Genomic DNA, 19,618 nt, shown 5'->3' on the forward strand with positions numbered 1-19,618 from the left:
AAAATTGCCTCACATACTTAATGATAACATAAAGTGGCAAAATTGAGACTTGGCTTCCAAGTATTAGAAAATTGACCCATTATTCTATTCTACGTGCATTTCCTAATCCATTTGCGCAGCTTTTTTGGCATAGCTTTGAATGCTAGAATTTGAAACATAATCCAAAGTCTAAAATAATAGTATTAAATTCAGAGGAAACTAGATTATCATTGCCCCTCAATTGATCAAAAAGATCATAAGGAATATGCTTTATTAGTTCTTGTCCCACTAGTCAAAATTGAAGTCTTTGACTTCAGAAAAGAAAAAGAAAAATATGGTAGACATTTAATTATCACATAAGCTGCACTATGTAAAAAATTTAATTGGAAGGGAAGTTTAAGATATTTATTTTAACTTGTATATCATGTGGGTGATGGTCGAGAAAAAAAAAAGAATGTATGCTTGAAATTTAGTTTGATAGAGAAATAATAAACATGATAATCTAAACTTTGAATGGTTTAACAATATTCGAATGTAAAAAATTGTACTAGTTTTGTCGAAGATGTAGAATTATGTCAAATAAGTTTGAGATATACAAAATGGAAAAAGTATCATGTAATTTGAAATAGGAGAATATAATCTCTTAATTATATTATATTGTATGATGAGGGTAGAGAAATGTCGACATGATACTCTTATTTGAGAGGTGAATTAAAGAAATTACTAATAAAAGAACCATATCATTGTAGAACTCAAGATAGCTAAAACTTAAGAGCTTAAAATAATTTAATAACTAGTTGCATATATATATAAAATTAAGATATAAGTACAAGTCCTGTCTTTTTCTTCTATCTCTTTTACTTTATTTTTGTTTAACCATACCTACTGCTCTAACTCTCTAAGTAGCCGGCAATTAAATATAAGTTTGTTCAAAGACGGGGAGCAATATAAACTTTTATGGCCTAATTAATCTTGTATCATTAGTTCATTAAATTGCTGTCAAGAATGAAAGGTGTATATTTTATTAACAATAATTATCATTAAGGGAAATAATTATTTTAACTAATTGATTAGGATATGAAGCACACAATTAGAACTAAGACATAGTATGTTTTTGTCTATTCAGTTTATTTATTGATCAATCAACAAATCCTTATCCCAAAAATATTTTGTTCGGTTGTTTTAAAAAATTGTTTTGTCACATAAATTCTTTGAAAAATTTAACAAAATTGATAACCTCATTGGAGTTGTTAGGTGATAATATCATAAAAAGTCTATGTAATTCCATTGTAAAAAAAAAAAAAAAAAAGAGTAGAAAAATTGCATTTTTGGCGTATTTTAGCAAATGCTTGGTCCATCAAACCAATTAATTAAAGTTTAAGTTATGTGTTGTCAATGTAAGAAGTTTTTACACCATCAAGTCAATTTGTATTTGTTGCAACAGGTAACATGTTTTATTTTAAAAATTACAAATGTCACATTTTAAGAAAACTTACTGCAAATATTCTTTAGATGACCTAATAAAAAAAATACATTAAAGATGTATATAACTCAAACGCAATTAATAGTAATAATAGCACATTGACTTATTCTCAAGAATATCCTCTAAAATAACCATAAGGTTCCCTACAACTAAGAAATAACTTAAGAAATAAGAATAACTTGGTCTTAACTCTTAGCCAAGTAAATCATTAAGCATTTGGCTATGACTCTATCCTTATCATAAACTAATCAAACTTTCATTAATTTAATCCTACGGAATATTCTTCGATGTAACCAATTAAACTTTAATAACATTTCACAAAACAAGAAATTAACATAACTTTACAACAAAGAATTGTTCAAAACAAAATAAAACAAAACAAAACAAAAAAAGACGAAAAAAGTCTTTTGCTTAAAGCTTTTAGCCTTTAGCTTATTAACGTGTGTAGCTGTCATAATTTATAACGCGGTTGTCTTTTCCCTACGTATTTTATTCCTTAACCCTACCAACGTCCATAGCCACCTCAATTTCATATATGCATATGCTTAAATCAGCTTAATTACGGATTGGGCTCTTCTCCATTTTCTTTCTCTCTATTTTCCCCAAGTTCTATCTTAGATTAGAGACACATAGCATAAGTTATAATTAATGACTAAGATTTAATTGATTAAAATAAGACCCTAACCATAATTTAAATAATTAATAACTTATCCATAAATATATTAAAATATTTTCTCTCTCTTCCTATTTTAATATTCCATCTTTTTTCAATCATGACAATTCTTTAATGATGATATGTTTCAGAATATAGACAACTCTTTCAGAAATATATAATTACCAATTGAATAATGGAGTCTATATTATGTGAATTAGTAAGCATTACAATGGAAAATATCACCAATTGAATAATGGGTCTATTAGGGGGAAAAAAATTAAGTGGCAAAAAATAATTAGATAATACAGAAAAGATATTTTATGGGGTAGGAAAAGTAAATAGGAAGAGAGAGAAAAATATTCTATATATTTATGGATAAGTTATTAATTATGTAATCATGGTTAGGGCTTTATTTTAGTCAATTAAATCTTAGCCATTAATTCAAATCCATGTCATGTGTCTCTAATCCAAGATAGAACTTAGACCATTAATTCAAATCGATGCCATGTGTCTCTAATCCAAGATAGAACTTAGAGAAAATGGAGAGAAGGGAAATAGAGATGAGCCCAATCCCTTAATTACGTACTCATAATTTAAAGTTAAATTTAAACTTTTAGAACTGAACACGTTGTACTATTGAAATTATACGTTTAGAATTTAATACCTGTCAAAATTTTAGTAATATTTCGCATATGTTATATTTATTTTTAACATCAAAATATTGGATTCAGTTGAACTTGAACCAAATAAAACAAGAAAAGATTTACCCTGCTTTTGTTAAAGCTACTCTTTAAGTTTTGTCATAACTGCGTCTCACCAGTCACCACCATACAACATACATACGAAAAAAGCACAAAAATGCTGCACCTGCGTGGCCAAACCCTAAAGCCCTTTTTCCGATCAATTTCCACCACCGCCGCGGGCGGCTCCGCCGTAAAATCTCATCACAACGATGACAAGAACAACCACGGGTTCCTTCCAGCAAACAAGCACCTTAATTCATGGACAGAACCTAAAGATCCTAAAGAAGCTGAAGCTAAGCTCGCGTTTTTACGACGCGAATACGCGAAGAAAGTGAGGGAATTTAGGAAAGAGTACATACATGAAATGGAGATGCAGAGGATTGAGAAAATGAGGAAAGACGAAGCGAAAAAGGAAGCGCAAAGGATTGCTAATGAAGAGAGGAAAGTTGCTAAAGCTGCTGAGAAGAAAGCTAAAGCTATGGAAAGAGAAGCTGCTCAACAAGAGTTCCGCAAAACCCTGGTATGTAATTATTTCTTTGTCTTGTATGTGGGAGAGGCACAGAGCTAGCCTCCTCTGCCCATCTTCTCCCTATTTACTAGTATTTGGGTGTGCTCGGTATGAAGGAAATGTTTTTCTTGCTTATTTTCTCGTGTTCCTAAAGGGTTCATGTTGAGTGGGGAATTATGGCGGGGACTAGTCGTCTTATGATATCCTTGCAATAGGTCTTATTTTATAAGGTGATGTGCCAATTTGCAAGCAAATCCACTGGTTCAGGCCAATTTGCAAGCAAATCGACTAGTTCAGGAACCTGCCACCTATGTCTCGTCACATAGGGATTAGGTAATATGCGTACCCAAATGGCAATAATTCAACCACTCTCATTGATATTATGATTTTAAGTTTGATTCCCAAGGTTATTATTCCAACTCTTGGACCAAGTGGCTAATTCAAAAAATTAGATGTTTTAGGTTTTGAGTTGGGGATACGGGTTTCGAAATACGCATCTAACTCTATCGATATTTGTTGTTCATTTGAGTCGAAACTGTTGTTCTGTCGAACCTGCAAAACTCATGTTAACTCTCCCACTGCTTCGGCCACTAGGAAATCCTCACAATGTTATAGGCCCAAATGGAGCAAAATAGATGTACAGGATTCATTTTACTAGTTAATTGTAAAATTTAGTGCTCTTGCTTCAAATCCAAACAAATCAAATGTTAATTGTAGCTCTCAAGTTCGCTCAGTTTAGACTAAAACTGTACATATTCCATCTTATAGCCACTCAAACTTGGACATTCAACAGTTAGCAAGGGGGGTTGTTATCCCTCTAACAAGTTTTTCAAATGTTTGATATAATCTTTTGACGCGTGGGTGGTTTATGTAGAGCCTCTAACTCATGTATACATTCATTGTGATTCCTTCCTTAATAGTAATTTATCACATTGTGAGCTATATTTGTTGTATAGTGCCGCCTCTTCAATACAGATCCATACACGATGAGGTACATGCATTGGAGCCTTGTTTACTAAAACACTCCCTAAGTGAGGCAAATTGGCTAGGGCCCTGTGTCTTGTTTAAGGGCTTTAACGCACCTCAAGCGAGCTTTTGCCAACATTGTTAGTGATCTTTTTTCATCCCTTTTTTGGAGACGATACATACAGTTCAATTGTAAGCAAGAGTGTACTCTGTTATAGCGTTGAGTATATCTGAAATGCATATAACTTTGCTTGCTAATTTTCTCAATATAGTAAAAATAACGTATCCCGTGCATGTTTAATTATTATGTTTGCAGCTTAAAGAAAGACAGGGAAAGCTTGAATACTGGAGGATGAGGGAAAAGAACTTCTCAGAGAAGAAGAAAGAGAAACAAGATCTTCTTCGACGGCAAAGTTCCATGTGGATTGATGAAAAAGAGTTGGAGAAAAAAGCACTTGAGGCTATCGTTGATACTATTCAACTTTGAATTGTTATTCTTCCTCAAACGATTTTGGTCGACTGTTGTTGGTAGCACTGTTTTGAATAAATTCCAAGATTTTGGACAAGAGGAAAGCTGCTGATTCTGACAAAAAGACTGAAAATTCGAAAAAGAAATCTGCTGCTACCAAGGCCTCTACATGAACTTTAGTCCTTTGGTTTATCCCCTATTTTGTTTCTAGGATAGAGTTGTAGGATTTGAACCCCATTTTGGGTGACAATTCTGTAACTGCATTACAACTCCAATGGCATAGAATGATGAAAGGAGATGTTTTTACTCATTTGTTTCACTTGAATTAGTCAAACTTCCTGAATAGCTTGTTGGGATTATGGAACATTTGAAGAAATTTTGTCATAATCTTGATTTTTAATTTCATGAACTACAGGTTTGGTAATTGAAAGTAGAGTGGAACCAATTGGAGTAATCTGCTTACCTACTTCAACGTCAGTTGCATCTATATATACTTTTGGTTGTCGGAATAAAATAGTTTTGTAGTAGTTCTTATTCAACCAGATTTTTGCTGTCTTTAGACTGTTCCAGAACCATTAAATCATGAAATAGACACATTTTTTTGGTGGGTTTTCTTCTAATCTTGACTGACATACTTTCCTGTGAATGTTTTGGTGATTAGTGATGTGATCTGGTAGAGATATCGAACATTTTGTTTACCGTAAGTGTATTACTACTTATATAGAAGCCGCTAACGGGAGGAGCTTAGGGTCGGGAGGGCATTTTCGGAATTTCAGATGTAATTGCTATTTCTTCCGGTTTTTTTCGTTCTCCAGCTTCACGATTACATCAGACTGATAGCTCCATAATTTTGATTTCAAAGGTATCCCGTTTTGCTTCGTCGCTTCATTCTTCTCTGTACCTGGTCAGTGCGATGCCTGCAGAGTTGTTAGGTCAGTTTTTTTTTTTTTTTTTGCCATTTCTCCTTTCTTTATCCCATCTTTTCTGATTATCAGCGTTAATTTAGATTTAAGATTATTATGTTTAGTTTTAATTTGAAGAATGTTTTCTTCTTATGTTTTGAACCTTGCGATGGAATTTTAAGTTAATTGGTGATTAATTGTTTCACCTTTGTTCTGGTTCGCTGGTTGCATGGATTGTCCTTCATTTCCATCTGTTTTAAGTCTTTCAAAGTGCAGTGACAATGGATTTGAGTTCATTGTTATCTGACATCCGGACCTGCGCTAGAGGTGTTTGAGAAATTGCCCCAAAAGAAGAAACTACTAATCTTTTTGTCTCTGTTAGAACGCTCGTGAATCCAGATTGTCTGACCAAAAATAGCTTTGAATAGGATGTTTCGAAAGTTGGCCCAGCCGTGTAATCTAAGAGCTTAAAAAGGTGATGCATTATGCTTAGGATATGTGAATAAAATAAAAAGAATGAATTAAATTATGGTGTTAAGTTATAAATATTTTTGCTTCAGATCACTTTGTCTAAAAAAAAAAAAAAAAAAAAAAAAAAAAGATCTTCAGTTTCTACATGGCTTTTTGGATTTTGATATTCAAATTGTTCGTCTTACTGTTGGTTTAATCGAGCTGTCTGCTGCTCTCAAGAGCTATAATTGGTCTTTCCACTCACTATGACAGTCACTTATCTTCCTTTTTCTTCTTTCAACTGTAAGTAGAATTATAGTAGGTTAAAGCGTCAACTCTTTTAACTCACAAATAAATAACAGTCTAGAATAAAGCTACGCTGGAAACTACTCTTTGTGGAAGTAAGCCAGTTTCCTGTTCTTCTCAGGAAGAGTATCTTAAAGCCGCAGCTACTACTGCCTACATTTAGGAGGGCTAATTCCAAGTCACATATGACCGTATGCTGTAATTTAGATGTCTCACATAGCTGAGTGTATGAACTGGAAAACATAAACATAGAATGTTATGTCGAAGGAAAGGTTTTCTTTTGAAGCTCAACTGCACATTGAAAGCGCCGTGAAGGGGGGCAGCCTCAACTCATACTGCTTTTTTATGCTTGCCTTTTTGTTTGTTGCTTTAGTAATGGTGCCTCTTTTTTCCCCCCACGGATACCAGTCTATACATTTCTTGTCTCAAAGTTTCATCTCAGCAGCTGGTTTGGCTGAGCAGGGATGCTTGCTCTTTTCTGAAGAAGGCATTAGTCCTGCAGATTATATCGTATTCAAGTTGTACATAAAGTTTAAAAAAACTATAAACTACCCCATGGGTCAGGAAAAATAGCAACCAACAAAAAGTAAGTTAGCTCATGTAAATGCTTGGAAGAATGGAGTTCACCAACTTCGAGAGGTTGTTGCTGGTATAGCCAATGGATGCCTTCCGTAATGAAGGATTAGAGAGGAATTTCAGAGTGCTATTGTCATGGTGAATGCTAAAAGAATTGATGAACCTACTACTGCGGAGCAACTTCCAAAGTATTAATTGAGTCTGTTGAATTTGATAAACTGATTTTGGGGTTTATAATTTGTAACCTTTTTGTCTTTCTTTGTAGGAAGCAAGTGATTGATTGTGGTCAAATGGCATATCCAGAGGTTAGTATCGTATCCATTTAATGTACCATGCTCTTGTAAGGTCCAAACTTATAATGAAATCCTAATGTAGGTCAAAGTTCTGCTAATATCCAACCTGCTCTGTCATTACTATGTGCATGAATGTGTAGGAAAAACAATTCTGCTAAACATGTTTCTTCCGACTGGAGTGGAAGACACTTAAATTGGAAAATCCCTATTGAAGGTTGTATCAGCTGTAAGCTTTTGATGGTTTAGCAATTGATTGCTTCTTGGTTTGTCATTATAAATAAAAGGTCAGCAAAGCTGGAGAAGAAAACTGAAATCTATGAGCGCAGCTGTACGTAATTCAGTATATTTCCTAAAATTAGTGATTCAACCTGCCAATTTGGTCCCATGATCACTTCATACTTGTCATGCTGTTATATGGTTATACCAGTTAGCCAGTTGCAAGCTTCTTTCAGTACTCTCATTGAAGAAGAGTCAATTAGCATTGGTGAATAAATTACTTGGCGGTGGAAATATAAGCATTTATTTTGCTGAATAAGAATGGGTTCGTGACATTCATTTTTTGGGACAACATCTACGTGTTTGATGTAATGAGTTCACTTATAAGACTGGTTCTACCTGTTGAAAGAAATAACCAGCATATGAAGCCAAAGCTGCAAAAAGGAAGGCCGAGTATGAAAAGCTCATGAATGCTTACAACAAGAAGAAGGTAAGCTCCCTGTAACTTTTTTTTTTTTAAAAAAAGATTCATACGGTCTTGCAGCATATTTATCATCATTATAAAGCTAGAAAAACTGGCTTCCTTATTATCATTTCACCAATAAAACTAGCCGAAAAGCTCAAACGATGAGGGCGAAGAAGAAGAATCCGAAAAGTCAAAATCTGAGATACATGACAAAAATATCGAGGACAATGGGTAGCTATTAATAGTTTTCGCAATTCTTGAGTATTTTATTGAGTTGACTTACTTATGAGTGCATGTAATAGGTTTAAGTTTATGTTGACAACACTGTTACGGCTCACAGTTCTCCCTCCTTTGAGGGTTGCTAAAACAACAGTGTTGTCGACTTACAATCCTCCCATCTGTAAGGATGTGAGAGAATAAATTCATATTGATTCATCATTCTACTTCCCCTTTTCTGTTTCTCATTTAGAAATGATTATTTGCCAACAAATTGGAAAATTTTTTATCGATGATCCTTACAGTTGTGCAGATCAATCGAGACACACTCACCCAAGCAATACTTTCTCCGCTTCACTTCTGAGCAGAATATATCGTAACAACCTTTTAACTCTTGACATTTGGTTGTTGTACATATTGTCACTACAGATTTATGTACAATGTATATAAAACAATATAACTTTATTCATGTTGGGCCCGGGAAAAGCACGGGCTATCCTTACTAGTATTGGTAGAGATTTCAAATATTCTGTTTACTACTGTTTAAGTGTATATTTCATAAACTTTTGCAGATCTTAAATAGCAAATTTGGAAGAGCTAAGCTGGGAGAAGATTGGAGCACAATTAGTAGAGCATGTGAAGCAAAATTGAACAGAGAACCCCCAAAATTATCAAGTGGATCAAACCAACCACTGAAAATGTGAAACTGAACAGTGATGGAAGCTGTCTTCTAGGCATAAGTGGAGGTGGAGGACTGATCAGGAATAACCAAGGGAATGTTATTTTTGCCTATTCAATTCCCTTGGGACCAGGAACTAGCAATATGGCAGAAGCAGCTTCTATGTTGTTTGGACTCAAATGGTGTGCCGCAAATGGATACAAGCTAGCTATTGGAGAAACAGATTCTCTCCTCATCACCAAATGCATCAGAAGGGAGTGGAAAGTACCCTGGAAGATCCTCAACATTATAGAAGAAATCCAAGAACTAATTGAAGAGCATGGATTTGAAATATTACACTGCTTCAGAGAGGCCAAAAGACCTGCTGATAAACTAGCAAGTTTGAGCCACAACTCAGATTCAATCCATGTCTTCAACTCCTTTGTAGGATTACCTAATCAAGTCAAGGGTCTTGTTAACATGGACAAATGGAATTTACCTTCATTTAGGATCAAAAAAGCCAAACCAGCCCACATCATATATGATCCTCCTCAAGTTTTGTACATTTAGTTTTCTTTTTGGTTAGGACTAACCTTAACAGTCTATTCTCAATGATCATGTACACATGTTCAAACATGTTCCCTTTCTTTTTCTTTTTTGTGTCCTAAGAGAATATATATGGTTTACAATGTAGCGCCACTTGTACTGGACACAACTTCATGCCATGCTTTCTTGGCTTTACACCTGGTTGCCTTATTTAATGGATAGAAACTGATGCAATCTGATAATTCAGGTCACTGTTCCTTCACTGGCTTCTGTCTACAATGAATATGCTTTGAAGAGCCAATTCGAGACTAGCATTTATCTTCAGGTGAAAGTTCTATTTTGATCACTCTCTAAAATGCTTTAAGCTGCTGCAGTGAGTTTGACGTCATTCAACTGGATCCCAGGCAAAACAATTGACAGTAGCTTCTTCTTCTGTCATTTCCCATATTTCTTCACTGTCAGTTTGAACCCTCACATGGAATTGTATATTGATTTGCTAATAAGCAGATTTTTCTGAGCAATATCTTTGTTTGGTATACAAAGTTACTAGTATAATAATCTACATCTTCAAGTAATGAAATGCTTGAAACCTCTAGGTGTGGTTTGTTTAATAGATGTGTATGACTTTATTAACGATCCATACAAACAACTAAACTGCTCTTTGCAGAATTTGTTTTTGTACGGATATGGTGCAATCTTCAGCTTCCTAGGCATACTTGGAACTGCCATTTACAAAGGTATGAGTAGGAAATCTTATCCTTTTTGTGTTGCCTAAGAATCAAGCTCTCTTGGCATTGATGAACATGTGATTAATGCATAATATCTGAAAAAACTGATCGAATCAGTAACTTCTTTCAAATTCTAGCTTCAGGTTATCTTTATGTTCGCTCCTTTGTAACTTTAACCTCTTTGATGAATTAGTTACACATATATTGTTGTCTCTCATTGAAGCAAAAATCAAGAGTAATTCAAGACATTCTGATTCCTGTATCTTTGTACTATTGCTTCCCTGAAGTGTCTGGTTATTAGAGTCTATAGTGCTTGGATAGATAACCAATCCTAGTATCAAGCTTATTGGGTGGTGCTATTAAGATTTTTCTTTGTGGTGCCCTTTTCTTTTCCCAAGATTCCAGAAGAATCAGTCGAAGAAGTATTCAATGGTTACCTCTCTTGAGATGTTTCGACCAGCTCTTCTAAGTATTTCGTCTTTAAGGACATAAAGCACGTGGGGCACTGAAAAAGTGTCGCTTTTATCAAAGTAATCCCTATCCCCATCCCCATCCCCTGCAATTGAGAGATACTGTTTTCTCTCTTAACTCTCTGTATCATCGTTGCCACCGTTCCATTTGTTTGTATTTTCACCTAGTTGGGGGCCCAATATCTAGTAGGCAATTTAATATTACGTCCCTTATTCTGGTCAAAGGCTTTTTGGCTCGATCCATAATGGGGAGATAATACCTCGAAAGATAACCTTCCCAATTAATTCATGCTGGCAACAAATAAGAGAAATGCGGTAGATGATGCTCTAAGACATGAAGGGAACCGGATCTCTTGGAGTATTTCTTTAGAAGGCTTTTAGGATTGGGAGTTGAATGAGGTGGAATCTTTGGCAAGGCTTTATAGCCTTAAACAGTCTGGTAATTATAAAGAAAATTATTTGCACAGTTGGGTCAAGCAGATAGAATGATTTGTAAAGTTTCACCATCAAAATGCTTCTTAGTCAAGTGTTACTGTACTAATACAGATGCCTTGTTCAATGGTGGAGAGCTGAACCCCACGTGGTAAGCTATGTGGAGTTTGCTCAAACACGGAATAAAGCATCATGTGTTGTCTGGAAAGCGATCCTGAATTCCTGATAGCAGACAAGTTGCTATCTGCCTGGGAAGAGAGGATGAATTGTGGTATGTTACCATTGTCAATTAAACAAAAAAAAAAAAAAAAAAAAAAGGAATTGTGGTGAGTTGGTGTTGCATGTGCCCAAAGCATGGATAGGATGTGGATCATCTTTTATTGCACCGTGAGATTGCTTCAGAATTTTGCGCCTTAATATTATATGTCTGAAGATAGTAGCGAAATATTGGCAAGGTGTTCGTCATGTGCAGTCGAAAGGATAAAGAAGCAGATAAGGAGGATAGCCCCTCTCTGCTTTTTTCGAGTGTTACAGAGAGTAAGAGATAGTAGAACATTCAAGGGAAAAGAGATTCGATTACCAACAGTCAAGAGTTCTCTTTTATTTCTTTTATACTGTTTATGTAGAGCGATATACCAACGTGTTGGGATGGTTAGAGGCTTTCTGTATATGACTATTACTGTGGTGGGTGATCCAGTGACGGTAAAGTTGTTTTAAGGTGGACCTCAAGCCTCCTAGTGTTATTTTGGTCGGGATGTAGATGATCTTGGAGAAAGAAAGATTCTGCCAATTGTGGTGTGGCAAAAATATGTATGTCTATCAACTATCAAGTCACCAAAACGGAAAATACAGAAAAAACCTCCAGTCACTTTAGTGATATAATTAGCATCCTTCATCTGTGCAATCTTTGCATATTAAGAAAGGCCTTGAGTAATGGTTGGATCAAAAATACCAGGAAAGCATCAAATAAAGACATAAACACAACATGATATTTTTATCCACTCCACTTCTACTCAATACAAGGAAGAAAGCATCCTTTATATAGGTGTAGGATTTCTTCCACAAGTAAATGTCAAGAAAGTGGGTAGCAAAATTAATGTTTAGTGGGGTAATTAGTAGGAGATAGTGTTTTTGTGGTTACAATAGTTACAAGAATGATGTCATAACAGTTACTCATCATCATTTAAAAGGAACTCCCTCCGGATCAAAAAAAGAGTCCACTTAGCCATTCACACACCCCTTGAGAAACTACTCACTCCTAGAAAAGAATATGTAAATTGACTAAACGACCCCTAATTAAATAGGCATTGGGATTTGATCACATATCACTTAATAGGGGCAAATCTGGAAAGATAAGGTTAGTTGTTCCTTGATTTAATTTGTGGACACTTTTTTTGACCCAAGAAAAAAAGGCTAAGTGGAAACCTTTTTTTGATCCGGACGGAGTAACAAAATGGACCTGGATGGTATCACCCTTAGATGGAATACCTTCCATAGCAGGATCCTCACTTGCATACACTTCCCAGGTCTTTTGAGTTTGCCTATGATGCATCAATCCACCTCTCTCATTGTTGAAGATTTGTTTCTACTTCTGGTTGTTGGTTTGTGCACAGAGCTTATTTTCTCCCTTTACTAGCTGCTAATTCTGTCTCAAATGCTCTTCAGGACCCGACAGTTTCGATATCTTACGGGGACACTCACGAGCAACAATGTTTTTAATATGCAATAATGCAGCTCAGGGAATCCTGTCTTCGTTTTTCTTCAAGTATGCAGGTGAGGCCTCTCTTACGTATTTTGGCTTCACAAGTAGATTTTTGGCTATTATCAATGGAGGTAATATGATATATTTTCAAAGATTTGATTGAATTATTAACATGGAACCTCTTGCATAATTATTAACATGGAACCTCTTGTTATGCACCTGACAAGATTCATCATGCTTACATCCCGTCTAACCATCCCATTTATATTCCACAAAATTTGGTGTTTTATATTTCTGTTGTATGTGGACTCGAGCTTTTTCCTCCTTAAATTTGTCCAACTTCTGCGTGCCAAAAGGGGTCGCTTCATTTTTTTAATTGTTCTGCATGTGCTATTGAATCTAGGTTCCTAGCTCTTACCAGGTAGGTCCAATTTCTGGTAGTAGCAACATGCAGATTTCATTTTTCTACGGTGGTTTGTATTGTCTTGTAAATTTATTAATTAAAAGCATTAACTAATCACTGTTTTGTTTTACTTTTGCAGATACAATTCTGAAGATATATTCATCAACTGTTGCCACTGTTTTCACTGGAATAGCATCTGCTGTTCTGTTTGGGCATCCCCTTACTATGAACTTTATCTTAGGAATCTCCATTGTGTTTATCTCGATGCATCAGGTTATATTTGGATGCTGTTATCTATTTCGAGTGGCATGCTTAATTTTTTGCTTGGACTCACGTTAAGCTTCAATTTTCAGTTCTTTTCACCTCTTGCAAAGGTCAGGGATGAGACACAAAACAGCAGTCTGGAAATGAATTCTCAAAAAAACTACAGGTGCAGTCTTCTTTCAAGTTTCAAGCTTTGTGAAAGCAAAACTGATATAGACAAGAAATCGGGGTTTCAAACCCCGTAACGTCTTTTCTCGATAGGCTCTCAGATGCTTATTTCTAGATTTGCCGTTTAGATTATTTTGGATTAAATGCTTATCATTCTTAGGATTTGCTGGTGTCAAAAGTCTGTCTAAACTCCCAAGAGTATGGGGGATACTGGACACAGGCTACCGTGCATACATATGTATGTTTGCAGACACTATTAAAGAATTGGAAATATGCAAGTCCTGTACACTATTGATAGAGTATACCAGTATACTGATGTGAGAATATCTAGGATTCAGATGTTAAGAAAGTTTAGTGCCCTTCGTATGCTAGTTGCAAGTTGAAACTGGGTGAATCTTGGAGGGCCAATGGCAGAGTTTATTTGGAAGCAAAATAGGAATTTCTTCAGGTTCCTCGTTCCCAAGAGCAGAGAGGGCTTATTGTTTTATTTTGAGTGGACATGGAATCAGACAGAGTCAAGATGAAACACTTGTGTCTAAACTATTATTTTTCTATATGTGATCTTATTAACTATCATCTTATTAACTATGCAGGTGTCATAGCTAACCATAATTATCACTTTGATAGTTTGATGTTGTGCGAAGTCTTTAGTTATTGTGTTGCCTTATCTTACAACACATTTGATATCATCATTCTGGTGTTTCTTCGTTAGAATAAAATCTGAGTGCTTGATCTCTACAGGTCAAAGGATGGATCCGTCATAAATATGGCGGCTGGGGCAAATGAAGATGTAAGACTCTGATCTACTTGCAAAGACATTTTTTTTTTCCCAATAGATTATGCATGCGTGTATTTCTCTCATCTTCCTTTTTTTTTTTTTTTTTTTCACATTTTACTGGCTAGCCATCGCGTAGGACCTGATGAGAAAGAACCCCTTCTTCCACGTTAGTTACTATAGGTATGTGAATCACCTGGGACTCTTTTGTGCTGTTGAATGATATCTGTATTATATGATTGCCTTTGCAGTCTCAGTTTGTCAAACAGATTTATACGAGTGGACTTCAAATAATTAGTTCATATCTTTATCCAAAAGAATATATAATAGTTTAGTTGACTAAGTTTCAGCGTACTTGATGGATGGTTTTACAGAAGCAAGGTGTTAAGACGTGTCGTTGGCCCTGGCCAAACTCTTAGGTCTGCTGTTTGATCCCCATTAAAATTGATAATGTCTTCCATTTTTGAGAAATATCAAGTTTATATCTAAGCGATTTGAACAACCTACTCTATATTCCTAATTAAATATTCAAAAATATTAGTTTAGGCGTTTAAAAGTGACACCTTGTGGATGTGGCTGAGCATACCTAATTCTACAGACGAGGTGGAACTCATCTTACTCTGTTCATCATAATAAAACTTTGTCTGTATCGGTGCTTGAAACTTAATAATGTGTCTGAAAACAGATCCAGCTTGGTACCTCCTAGTTGTGAATCTTCTACTATATATATATATAATTATGTGCATAGGTTCCAAGGCATATTTCGTACTATAAACTATGGCGTAATGTTTTGCTATTATCAATGGTTTACGTGGGATGTGACACTGATCCTAACCCTTCCCTTAAAAATGATCCACAGTTGGTAATAGGAAATTCAAAGTACGTGATAAATTATAAATCGTGATGTGCTCTAGAGTATCTATTGATCCCTGAATTTTGAAACATGGCAGGATGAATACTGGAGAAACATCTTTGGCTGGTCAGTACAGATAGATAGTTCCCTTGATATTTAACATCAGTATGCTAAGAAGAGAAATTTTTCACCTTCCAGATGGGGAGAATTCTCTTCAATGAGAATTTGCTATAGCCCTTTTTTATAGTATGTAATGAGGGTTTTATAGTAGGAACCACGGTCGTTAATGTTGAATTCTGGATGATGTGTATCATCCGTTTTTGTATAGAGTTTAGCTCATAACCCAGACATTATTATCACATATGTCACTAGAATCGCGTGCAGAGTATTGTCTTGCTAGCTGTAAAGACATTATGCATGCACATTTATATGTAAATTTGCTCTGTGAATTCAAAGTTAATGAATAATAGTAATAGAAATAGAAATAGCCGTGGTTCTCTCTCTCTCTCTCTCTGGATAGGAATGGGGGTACCCTATAAATCCCTATCCAGCTTGTAATTTCGCAGCGAGGTTTATTTGAAAATGAGTATGACGAAAAAGAGGAAGTGTTTGAACGTGAATATAGATGAAGTAGGAGTAAAGGATGAAAGTTTTGCGATTTAACACAGGCTGCTTATTTTTCTACTCCTTTATCATACCATCCATGAGAAAACCTGAGGAAGAAAAAAAGTGAAACTGAAGTTGTCAACGAAAGAAATGAATTATGGTGCCATTGAACACTTTTCTAAGTATGCTAAAGGGATTCGTGAAAGTTTGTACAAAATAAAAGCATCTTTGGAATTTACCATGAAATCTTGTCAGCTTGTATATGCCTCGACTAAAGGGATCTTGGGACAATCAAAACTTTTTGATGTGATTAATATATCAAAACGTGAAATCAACTCGTCATGGGTCGATATGAATTATGATTGTAAGTTAAAAGTGGCATCCCAATGTTTAAAAATGGGAAAAGGGGCAAACAAACTCCTTTACTTTAGTTTATTGGCTAATTTTGCTTTCCGTTAGCCAGTGTGGTTAAATATACCTCTTCTGTTACAAATTGGGGCCAAATATACTCCTACCAAAGTTTAAAAAATATTCTTTATTTCGAACATATTCCCACACAAGCAAGTCCTGTTATTAGAATTGAGTGACATGTACGTCACATGGTATTTAACTTATTCTATGTGGTGCCTACATGACTTTTATAAAACAATCTAGATTTTTTTTATTTTTTTTTTAAATCTGGGAAAAAATGGCTTTTATTAAAAATCTGATTTTTCTTTTATTTTAATAAAACCTATTTTTAAAAGTATATTCTCGAAAATTTGGATATTTTAGCTAAAAATCTAGAAAATATTTTTTTTTTAAAAAAGTGTCCTAATTTTATTTTTTTAAAATCTGGATTAATTTAAAAAAATCTGAAAAACTAATTTTAAAATAATCATTTTCAATTTTTTTAATAAAAAATTTGATTTTCCAGAATTTTTTTTAAGAAGCAGATTTTATAAAATTAAAAAAAAAAAATCAGACTTTTAATAAAAATCATTTTTAACAGAATTATTTTTAGAAAAATTAATTTTCTAGATTGTTTTAAAAATATTGTCACATAGGCACCATATAGAATAAGTTAAATGCCATGTTACATCAATGTCATCCAATTCAATGACTATACTTGTTTATGAGGGAATATATTAGAAATGAGGAGTATTTTTAAAACTTTACTATTAGTAGGAGTATATTTGGCCTCAACTTGTAACGAGAGGGGTATATTTAACTACTTTGGTTAATGAAGAATATAATTAGCTAATAAACTAGACGGTATATTTGACCCATTTCTCTTTAAAAATAGGACCACTTGTTTTGAAAGCTTCATTTGTTTGCTTTTATTGACTTCTCTTTTGTTTTTTCTTTGAAGCATAAATTATAAGTACCTTAACTTTCCATGAAAGGGGAACGTGCTTGTACTTCTTTCAGATAATTAAAACTTTGGTAACGAATCCGCAAGTGCATGGCAAGCTACTAACTGCCTATTTATTGCTTTAATATAATGGACATTCTTTTTTTTCTTTATTTGGAACCAATGTTTTTGCTTTATTCCTTTTAAATAATTCAATTCGATTACTAAAAAATATTCCTTCACAACCCGTTTTTATTAGATAGACAATTTTTGTATTTTATAGTCAGTATTTAATCATTTCAAGTTGAATATCTTAGTCTGAAAACATAAGTTATCCTCCTGACAAGAGGTACTATTCCCAGTCTCTACACCAAGTTGGTGACAATACTCAGTGTAATAGTCAATTCTTCTTGCAACAGCCGGAGGATTGCCACCATCACACTCAAACGGGCCATAAATAGCTCGAATCGTCGCCCCGAAACCTAGGCCAGAATTAATGAGAGAGTGGCAAGTGTTCATCCAGTACCACAAGGTTGTCTTGAATGATATAATGTTATCTCTAGCCACGATATCGGGGTCGTTTAGGCCATCGGATCCGATGTCTTTTCCGGTTGGGCTGTAGTTGAAGTTCCATGACAGTTGGATGGGTCCTCGACCGTAATATTTCTTGCCGGAGACACAAGGGTACTCTATGTTTTGCTCGTCGCAGTAGTTCCTAGATGGACCATTTATCTCACTTATGTAGCACATGTCTGCAAAAAAGAAAAATATTCTATGGTGTTAGTTGAGTAAAGTGCACACTTGTTATATGTGATAATTAAGTTGTAAGGAATTAGGTTAGGTGGTGGTGGAGTTTTAGGGGTAGGGTAGGTAGTCAATACGGAATGCCATTTATGAAATTTATTTTTTCCTATTTAAATTAGGAAAGTCATTTCCCAAGAAGGAAAAAAAAAATTAAAAAATTTGATCAACCAAAAATGAGAAAATTGCAAAAAATATATCTATACCAAACACACCCTGAAGATTAAAGATTGTCATTCATTGTAAAACAAGTTCAAAGGAAATTAAGGCTTATCATAAGTTGTAAGAAAAATGACTCACGTCCAGCCTCATGATCGTCAAATGAGCAAAGAAACCGACAATCTCACGCTTGGCATAAAATAAAATTTCTATGTTGTTAGTTGAGTAACGTGCGCACTAGTAGGGGCAGATCTAGCTTAGAAGTTATAAGTTCACGTAAATTCAATAATTTTTGCCTAGACCCTATTTATGTATTAAGTAATACACGAAATATTTGACTGTGAACTTAGTTATTATTAATTTTATATTATTCGCTTTGTTTCAATTTATGTGAACCTATTTCCTTATTAGTCTGTGCCAAAAAGAATGACCTCTTTCTATAATTAGAAACAATTTACCTTTACGAAATGATTTGTAGCTACACAAACCATATATGACTCATTTAACACCACAAGTTTAAAAGTCTTCTCCTCTTTTTTAAACTCCGTGCTCAGTCAATTGAGTTCACATAAATTGAAACGGAGCGAGTATTAACTTGAGTCGATATAGGAATCAATAGATTTCAAAACTCGAATGCGCCTCTGTTCACATGTTATATGTGATAAGTTGTATGAGATTTTAGATTAAAGATTTTGATTCTTTTTAAAACACGTTCAAAGGAAATTATATAAAGCATGTGATAAGTTGTAAGGAAAATGACTCACGTCCAGTCTCATGGGTGACAAGAGCAAAGAAAGCGGCAATCTAACGCTTGGTATCATTAGAGGAACCAATAGTTGCAAAGCGAGGATAAGATTTCAGAGCTTCAAGAAATGCTGCTCTTGTGAAAAACCCTTTGCCATCACAGCTTGATTAGCAATTCCATTAAAGAATGATTCAGTAACAATATCAGAAATTCCATTATTATTATTGTTTGTCGAAGTAGTAGTATAACAAGATCCTTCTTGGCAGCCTTTCCCACAATAATCATTTCCATTGCCACAATAACCCCATTTGCTGCAGCATAAACCTTTTGCACACCCACATTTCTGAGCCATTATCCATCTTGGAATTAGAACTATAGCTATAGTATAAATAAAAATTAAGTTCTTTCTTGAAGAAAAAATGTTAATCATTTTTGGTGTGAGTATGGAGGAAATTAAATAAAAGACTAATAAAAGATAGAAGTATTTATAGAAGCAAAAGATGAGCTAGTAGTGTTAAAAATTGTTCAAAATTCAGTAACTTTAGTGTGAACTTTGGGTAGGTTGACTTTTGACTTATTTGAGTCTCGTAATTTATTAAGAAGGATATGGTTATGTCATGAGGTCCTTGCTTATTCATGCATGCAGTTGATGCATTACTGATTAAACAGATCTTATCAAGGCTTTTGATGAATGTACCTGCTTTCATGTTTTGAGAACTAATGGTAGGTTATGAGCCGTTTGGCTCA

The 19,618-nt window shown here is 34.6% G+C and overlaps 2 protein-coding genes and 1 pseudogene across 2 annotated transcripts in view; 2 read left to right on the forward strand and 1 right to left on the reverse strand.

Moving 5' to 3' along the window:
• The window catches only part of LOC132613587 (CMP-sialic acid transporter 3-like), a 91,242-nt gene extending 75,530 nt beyond the window's left edge, over positions 1-15,712 (forward strand). Inside the window, exon 15 of the mRNA XM_060327662.1 lies at positions 15,325-15,712. The gene's annotated coding sequence lies outside the window, so the exon portion shown is untranslated. The remainder of the gene's footprint in view (positions 1-15,324) is intronic.
• LOC132613588 (stress response protein NST1-like) lies at positions 2,892-5,233 on the forward strand. The gene is made up of 2 exons (XM_060327664.1): positions 2,892-3,380; positions 4,651-5,233. The coding sequence occupies exons 1-2, from the start codon at positions 2,976-2,978 to the stop codon at positions 4,819-4,821; spliced, it is 576 nt and encodes a 191-aa protein (XP_060183647.1). The 5' UTR covers positions 2,892-2,975; the 3' UTR covers positions 4,822-5,233.
• Positions 15,713-17,328: 1,616 nt separating the features above from the next.
• On the reverse strand, positions 17,329-19,301 carry LOC132615434 (endochitinase PR4-like; annotated as a pseudogene).
• Between the last annotated feature and the right edge of the window lie 317 nt (positions 19,302-19,618).

The sequence above is a fragment of the Lycium barbarum genome, chromosome 10 (genome assembly GCF_019175385.1).
Source record: "Lycium barbarum isolate Lr01 chromosome 10, ASM1917538v2, whole genome shotgun sequence".
In the NCBI taxonomy this organism is placed as follows: domain Eukaryota; kingdom Viridiplantae; phylum Streptophyta; class Magnoliopsida; order Solanales; family Solanaceae; genus Lycium; species Lycium barbarum.